The 8,541-nt window shown below is 40.7% G+C and overlaps 1 protein-coding gene across 1 annotated transcript in view; it reads right to left on the reverse strand.

Annotated features, from left to right (window-relative positions):
* Positions 1-1,664, reverse strand: part of FGF10 (fibroblast growth factor 10) — an 82,251-nt gene extending 80,587 nt beyond the window's left edge. Inside the window, exon 1 of the mRNA XM_017533186.2 lies at positions 457-1,664. Coding sequence (XP_017388675.1) covers positions 457-790 — 334 coding nt within the window. The 5' untranslated portion in view covers positions 791-1,664. The remainder of the gene's footprint in view (positions 1-456) is intronic.
* Between the last annotated feature and the right edge of the window lie 6,877 nt (positions 1,665-8,541).

Consider the following 8,541-nt stretch of genomic DNA (forward strand, 5'->3'; position numbering starts at 1 on the left):
GTGGATAATTATTTTCAGCTTGAGGAGCCTGCCCCAAAACTCTTAACAAGAAAGAGTAAAGGGGGAAAAAATGTGTTTACTTGAGCCATTTCCAGAAGGAAGGAATAAGAGCTCTTTGGATGAGGTGGGAAGGGCAGTGGAGAGAAAGAGGCATCTTTGCACTGCAGCAGCTCTCTTGGCTGCCCTGCATGGTCCGGCTAGTGACAGGCTGGAGGGAAGGGGTGGATAGGGCGGCAAGGGGTGGGGGTGTGGAGGGAGCGCACTTAGGGGAGGGGATGCGGCAGCACAATGTATACACGGGAGGGGGGTGAATTAGTGTGAAAGTATTCCACTTAATCATTTTACAGGGGTTGGGGACGTAAATATTTAGCTGGCCACATCTGGAACAGATTTTTCCCCCCCGTGTGGGCTGGGGGTGGATAATTGGAAGGAAGGGAGCACGCATTTGTTACTTACTGTACGGGCAGTTCTCCTTCTTGGTCCCGCTGACCTTCCCGTTCTTCTCGATCTTGAGAAAGTACTTGGTGAAAGAGAACAGCTTTCTCCAGCGGACATCTCCTTGAAGGTGATTGTAGCTCCGCACATGCCTTCCCGCGCTGGAAGGAGAGGAGGAGGAGGAGGAGGAGGAAGAAGAGTTGGTGGCCTCTGGTGACACCATGTCCTGACCAAGGGCTTGGCAGGTGACAGGGATGGAAGACACCAAGAACAGCAACAAGAAGCAGCAGCAGCAGCAGCCGCCGGGCAGGTGGGGAAAGGCTGAGGCACAATGTGTCAGTATCCATTTCCACATTGTACTGAAACTCTCGGCACTGGAAATTGTCGCATCAGAAGGAACATACTGGAAGGGTAAGACCTGGTGCAAAGCAAGGAGAGAGCTGGAGATGGTGGCTGCTGGTTAGCTCCCTCTGGGCGCGGATCTGGCCAGAAGTGAATGCACCAACATCCATAACTCCTCGGAAAAGCCAGCTGCCTCCCCTCGTTCCTTCTCGGGTCCGCTGCCTGAGCCTCTGGAGTCTCCCAGTGAATGGTGGATGTGGGTGGCCGCAGCAGCAGGAGCTGGTGGTGGCGGTCGCGGTGTTGGTCACCAGCGCTCTTCGCTCCCCCAGGAGTTACTTTGTTCTCTTCTTTACTCCTTTCTTCATGTTAGATGCCAAAAAGGTCTGAAAAACAGATGACAGCACGGTGAACAAAACCCAAGGGAGGTGGGGTGAGGGGCAGGGGGAGATATCTGCACCCCTCTGCGGCTGGCACCTTCTGGTCTCTCTCTGCGGAACCCCAGCCTGCGAGCCACTTCTAAAAGTGTATCCCTTTGGAGTTGTCAGAACTGGAGGCAGCTGCCCAGTCGCCGTTGTTTTCTTCCCTCTCTTCCTTTCTCTTTTTAGTGGTGCCTGCCGATTTGAAAGTCACTTTTTGTTTTTGGGGGATGGCGGCTGGTGTTTTGTTTGGACCTATCCCCCACCCCCTTCCTTTGGAGAGTCCACTTGTAAACAGGTTGAAGCCTGGAGTCGAAATGTCAGTGATTCTAAGCCAGAGGTGGGCTCTGCCTCTGCTGGTCAAACCTCATTTGCAGGGGTGGAGAAGAGGGGGGAGGGGGTCAAACTACGGTGGGACATCTGAAACCCTAGGCTGCTGGGAACGCCAGGGAGAGGGAGGGTGAAAGGGGCAGAGAAGGGGGTGGAGGAGCAGGGGAGCAAGGAGAGAGCGGTGCCTTTACTCCGAGCTCCGGGGCTGCCGGGTCCCTTCCACGGTTTGGCTGTCGCAGCCGCAGCCTCCGCCGGCGCCCCCAACCCTGGCTAATTCGCAGCTAAAGCGTCCTGTGCTCGCAGTATCCTCCTGCTTTCCGAATTTTACTGTCTCTCAGCCTGAACCAGTCCCCTCTGGGGAGCCCCTTTCTCACTTGTTTTCCAGCATTAGGATCTCCTCCCCCCACCCCCATTTCTTTTGGCAGTGAAGTACTTGAGAGCCACCTGGAGCCTGGTGCTTGGCTGACTTTTTCCCCCTTCTCACTCCCAGAAGAGGAGAGGGCTGGGAGAAAGCAGAAGATGCTGAGGATTTTAAACCCTCCAGAGCAGCAGATTATAAACTGGTCGGAGCGAGCACAAAAAAGGAAGACATAATTAGCGTCTTTTCCTCCTCTGCTGCCAGCTTCCAAGGAGGTCTCCGCTTTAATGAATCACTGATTTCTCGCTTCCGTTGCTGAAGTAAAAAGTTCACACTTTGGCCCTCTCTGCCTTTCAAGCTCAGGGAGATTTATCGTCACCCTTAAAAGTTGCCTCTCTCTTGGCGCAAATGAAATCGGGGACCCAAATAACCGATTTCTAATTGCTTACATGAGCCCTTCACTGAATCACGCGTGCACTTCAAAGCGAACGCACTTTATTGAGATCGCAAAGATTTTACCATACAATTTGGCTGAATATCCCTGCTGTCTGTTTTCTTTTCTATGCAATTTCCTTTGCACTTTGTCATAAAGAGGAGTTTTTTTTTTCTATCTTCATATTTAACGTTTAAAGGGGCCTGTTTTACAATATCAATGCACTACCAGTCTTCCTCTCTTCTCACAGTCTTTCACACCACCCCAACTCCTCCCTTGCTCACAGAAACTAGCTCACAACCCAGGTATTGACAGAACTAAGTCCAAGGCTAGGAAGACTTTGCCAAGAATTAAGAGGCCCAAAAAAGGAAATACTGTGATAATCCATTCCAATTTGAATAAGAAACAGCTCCTAGAGGACCACTTCTTGAAGAATGACTCTAAACTAGGGAAAGTGTAACTGGAAGGAATGCCTAAACGTGTACTGGAATAAAGTCTCTATGTCACAGAGGACAGCTGGACATTTGTATTTTGTTGAAGCCCATAAAATTGCCAATATTTTGAGGTTTTGCACCTACAAAAGTGGTAATTTCATACGGTTAAACCTAAATTTAAGCTGCCAGTATAAGACAGAGAAACACTTCAAGGTGAACTGGGAGTTTAACAACAGCAACTATAATTTGGAGGAAACTAATTAGAAGAGCCTGTGTTCACACAAGCCAGGGTCCCTATAATGTGTGTTTGACCTCCATGTTGGTTGTGAACCAAAGGAAATGCAAAGAAATAAAAAAAAAAAAAAATGGCTTTAGAGATGAGGATTAGGAATGATTGCTTAATTATTTAGTGACTTGAAATATGGGTTTACATGAAAGTTCCTAAATTTTTCTGTGCATTCAAAGCCTTTGAACTAGAACCTGGGCAACATGATGAAACCCCATCTCTACTAAAATACAAAAAATTAGCTGAGTGTGGCAGCTTGTGCTGGTAATCCCAGCTACCAGGGAGGCTGAAGCAGGAGAATCACTTGAAACCAGGAGGCAGAAGTTGCAGTGAGCTGAGATCGCGCCACTGCACTCTAGCCTGGGCCGCAGAATGAGACATCATTAAAAAAACAAAATAGAATCATTTAATACTAGAATTGGGATTTTAATTACATTAGTTATAACTCATTGTAATGCTTATTTAGAAGATTTCAGTAATGTGGTGAACATTACCATAGGTTTTTAAGTTTAATATAATTCGCTCTAATTTCTGTAGATATTAATTGGAAAGTTAAGCAAATAAAGAGCATACGTCAAACAAGTCTTTTTCTTTAGGATATTGAAAAATGAACCAACAGTGCTAATTTCAATTTTTTAGTTCACAGTTTTATACCTGAGAGGACAAATGCCTGAAAGTAAGTGTACTGTTTACAGAGGATTTGGGTTTCAGCCCAGTGGTCCAGAAGAATCCAAATGTTTGAATTGACAACTAATTAAAACTACATGTTTTTTTAAAATTATGTTTGATGAAACCATACAATAAAGATTCTGCTGTGAAAAGTTACAAAACACAGGAAGTTATTATTTTGGGGTTTCTCTACAATAGGAACCAACACTATTGATGCCAGCATGGGATTTAAACATTGTTAAACTCACCCTAGACATGCGCCCCTCCAATCCAAAGCTAGTCTTTTTCCCTCTCTCTCTCACACACATCTACCAACTTTACATTCCAGTTGAAGAAGCTATTCAGATCTTTTAGCTATGAGTTTCTTTCTTTTTTTTTTTTTCTATCTAAAATAAGGGAAAAGACATCTTTAAACTTTCATATTAAAATCTGGTTGCAGCAGGTGCAGTGTTTGAAAGTTCTAGAGCCCCTTCGCCACTCTTCTGTACAGCTTGCTGACAAGAGGGCATTTACAAAACAGCCCAAAGGAAAAGCTGACATAGCTTTTTAGATTATATCTCATTCTTCTCTTTCTTTTCTGTACAGCCTTTCTTTTACAGCACAGTTGAATCCCTAAATACCCTACTACTTTGCATTGTTAGGTCACCTCTTAGGTTAGCCCGAGAAAGCCTGAGAAAAGTTCCACAGGAAAGATGCACTATTTAACGGAATTCAATCTCTCCCAATAGATTTGAATCACTAACATAAATGTATGAATGTAGATTATATCTCTGTAATGAGGCCTGAATCATTCTCAGTTACTTCAAAGGACTGAAATTCTACCTTCCTTTTTTAGCTGCAATAATCAGGTCTTAATGGGTTCCTTTATTAATTGTTTCTTTGCTAGGATTGAAAAGGACAGTACAAGCTTCAGATTAGAGTGGTACCTACTAATTCTCAAAGGCTGTTTTTCTCTTTTATCCAGCTTCTGGAAGGCATACTTTATTTCTATGCCCTAAATATATCTACTACAAAATTAGCTCTGCATTCAGGAAAATAGATGCAGCTTTTTGTTATACATAATGTCTCGAGAAATGATTTAGGCTTTTTAAAGCAAGACCATTGAAGAATCCTAAAACCTGGCTCGTGAACCTCAGAGAAGCAATCAGTGTATGTACAAGCAATTCTTTCAGTAGCTATTCTGTTTGAGCAGTTTACTGTTTACATATGTATTGCCTGGATTCTTTATGTTGCTCAGCACTATCTGTGGTTCACTTACAAGATGTGTGTCATATGTGTGATGTTATTGGCAGTGTCAGTTAGCTGCTTCAGATAATGCTAAGTCAGGTCAAAAGTCGGCCAGGCTGTTCAACAATTTAGACATGTGCAGGCCTCATTTTTTCAGCCTGTGGTGCAGCCCTTATGAGTATGTGTTCCAGCCCATTTTTCCGTTTTGGACATAGGATATGCCAGTTTGAAGGCATTGTTAAGACTTGTGCGCTTCCCAGGCTGCAGCTAGAAATGATGCTCAGAATCACTCACATTTGGGTGAATGAAGGAATGATATCTTATTGTTTTTAAACCAGGAGCTTCAAGTGAACAGAACAGAGGTGTTATCCCACAGAGAGTAGTGTGCACTGCTTCAGAGCCAGTGAGAATCTTAGCTATAACTGGATCCAACACATGCATTTTATAGATGAATAAGCTGATACCCAGATGACTCCATGGTAGACCAGAATTTTGAACTCCTGTGATAGATGGTAGACTACTAACCTAATTTTTGCAGCATATGTCCTGTTTATTTTCTTTATCTCCCTCCCTGCTCCCCTCTTACCATTGACCACTCATCATTATAATATGTCTAAGATGCCAGAGTAGAAATGATAGAAAGGGTCAGGGCTTTAGTTATGGAAAACCAATTATATCTTTGCTGCAATAAATTAACAGAGAAAAGTAAAAAGTAGTTTAGTGTTGAATTATTAAGTAACAGCTGTTTAGCCAAAATAAATATTGATATATGCTTGGCAAGGGAGGATATTTTATCAATGCTTCCGAGGTGAACACAAAAAGTAATGAATACCTCATATTTTCAGGAGATCCAAAATTTTTTTTATAGAACCTGAATTTATAAGTTCCCCTCTAGGAAACTGATGACACTTTATAGAAAAGTAGATTTATAATTTGATCCAGATTTCTGTGTTCTAATGTTAATTTTCCACAAAGTAGTGTGATATTTCAAAGCATAGGTTGCTTAAACAATTTTTTTCAAAGTTGGAAACTAAGGTTAATTTTCTGTTCTCTCACTTTCAAACAGACTTAATGATCTGTTATTGGGAAGGAAATTTGGCCAAAGATGATAAAAAGGATCTTTTGAAACAAACAAACAAAAATTCTATATAAGAATGTTTAAAACATAGAATAAATCACCACAAATTCCTGGAAACTGAACTTCACATCTTGGCACTAAACACAACAAACATATTTTCACAAAGCTGCTATTTGTCCCCTCCCAGCTGACGGTAAACATAACCTTCCTTTGACAAAACTGTGAAGTTTCTGAAGAGTTTTGTTTGTTTTCTGTGTTCCCAGCTGTGGTGCCTCCTTCTACTTCAAGCCCTGTAGGCATCTTAGTCCTGTTGCCTATGGCAAAATTGTAAACATTCTGATATTAGTCATTTATGTTTGTGAATTAGTTGGCAGATTATAATATTTTCTTTAAAGTTTTGATATCATGACAACAGACATGTAACTTTTTAATTTAATATTTATTGAGTGCCTACTATATGCTAGGTAGGCATTGTGAATGCTGTCAGGTTTTTCTAATAAATAAGACAGAGAAACTTACCCTGTAAAGAGTATGTATACAGCATTGAATGCATGACTTGAGGCAGTTTAATTAATGCCTAATTAAATTAATGGGAGCTTAATTTTGCCCATTAATGACGGGCAAAATATGGTTATCTTAGGTTTCGGAAAGCAGATATTGGAAAGAAACATAGTGGAGAAGAAAGAAGAGCCCCCGAAAATTCTTTTTGATTATCCTTTTCTCTACAACAAGAGCTAAGGGAAACTGTGACTTCTATTTATGGCTTCATGAAGGATTTTGAAGAGACTTGATTTTTTTCCTGTTTTATGTCCCTGGCACAATCCTTTTTTCTGGATTTTCCCTGCAGTGTGGAGATGTTGGTTGCATCCTTTCTGTCAACTCAGCCTGACTTCCTCTCCTTTACTTCTGCTCCCTGACTCCTAGAAACATGTCTTGTTTTCTAGCTTATTATTTTAGTTACTTCCCAATAAAAGTTTCCTAATCCATTTGCTGTCCTCTGTGCCTCCTATTATGAAATATAATTTGACTTGATATCTATTCTATTAGAAAAATTTTGCCTAAGTGAATTATGACAAAAAGGGTGTATTTTCTATGAATTAATATTAACAGAAAAATTATTGTGTTGGGGGCAATGCAATATTTGCTGTATTGGATTTCCTTGGATTGGCCCACAGACCCATTCTTTCCCCTTCTCTGCCCAGCTCGGTACTGACATCTTTGAATCACCAGTGCTTTTTAATATAAGACTTGGACCCAGTTTTGTCAGTGGGAGAATGGAATCTTTAGATCAGCACACAGAAGTGAGAGAACTCCGGTTATTTCTTCCTCTTCTCCTCCTCTATGTTTTAGTGACACTTTTCTGGCAGTGACTGTATCCCTTCAAATTTACACTTCCCACTGGGTGACCCCTCTTCTAGGACTCTGGCTGTCACTGACATCCCTAAAATATTTCTTCGCCATCTTCCTTAAGCTCAAGAACTGGTAGCAGTTCCTGTCTATTGCTGGCCTGTCATCATCATCCTTTGTTTCTTTCACCTTACCTACACCTTTGTAACTAGTTACTTTATTAAAGCCTCTTTATTTAAATCAACTGGGAAGAATTTTGCCCTAGTCAGGACGCTAACTTCAAACTGCAGTACATACCCTCAGAGTAAGTAACCAGTTCATAAAATGTGGTTTATTGGATATATAAGATAACAGGAAGGTGTGCCTTATTACAAAGCAGGTTATAAAGCATCTAATGCTTGCTTGGTGATATACAGGATTCTTTGAACCATACAAAAGGTAATGCTGCATGACATTTGCCCTCTAGAAATTTATAATCTAATATTGAATTTTGATTGATTATTCTAGAGCTTTTTATTTAGCTAATGATTTTGAGGTATAAAATCAAAGAGTAAATTATTTTGATTGCTGACTGTTCAATAAAATACATTTACATAAATGCCCTCAGAAAAGAAATCCAGTAACGTAGAAATTATGTTCATAAATGACATACATTTATGGAAGACTCTAAAGTTCTAAATTAAAATCAGCTTTTTTCTTTTTAGTTTAAATATTTCCTAATATTAACCTTACTATTTAAAATTATTAATGTTTTCATAAGCAAACATGTTATACTGACATTTGCTAATAGTCTGATGTAGAAAAGAATGGGGGAAATTATTATTATTATTTTGTAGACTACTGAGAGGTATTATTCAAACATTTTCTTTTCAACTAGAGACAATTCTTTAAAAATGAAGAAATATGCAGCCCTCAGTTGTACAGTTAGGTGCAAAGGCTAGGTATAGCACCAAAAACTCCAAGATGAAATACATTTGCAGATAATTTTGTGTATTGCCTACTATCTAGACAGTGCCACACATTTCATAAACAAGTGACTTCTTATAGAAATCAATATAGCCTAGAGTCTATGAAGCCCAGTTCAGGGCTTAGTCTTTCATCCTCTCATCTTATAACCCTGAGAATTATATAATTTTGTACCTTTATAGCTGGAAAATACTTTTTTTTTTTTTTTTTTTTTTTTTTT

The sequence above is a fragment of the Cebus imitator genome, unplaced genomic scaffold, assembly GCF_001604975.1.
Source record: "Cebus imitator isolate Cc_AM_T3 unplaced genomic scaffold, Cebus_imitator-1.0 Scaffold80, whole genome shotgun sequence".
Lineage (NCBI taxonomy): Eukaryota > Metazoa > Chordata > Mammalia > Primates > Cebidae > Cebus > Cebus imitator.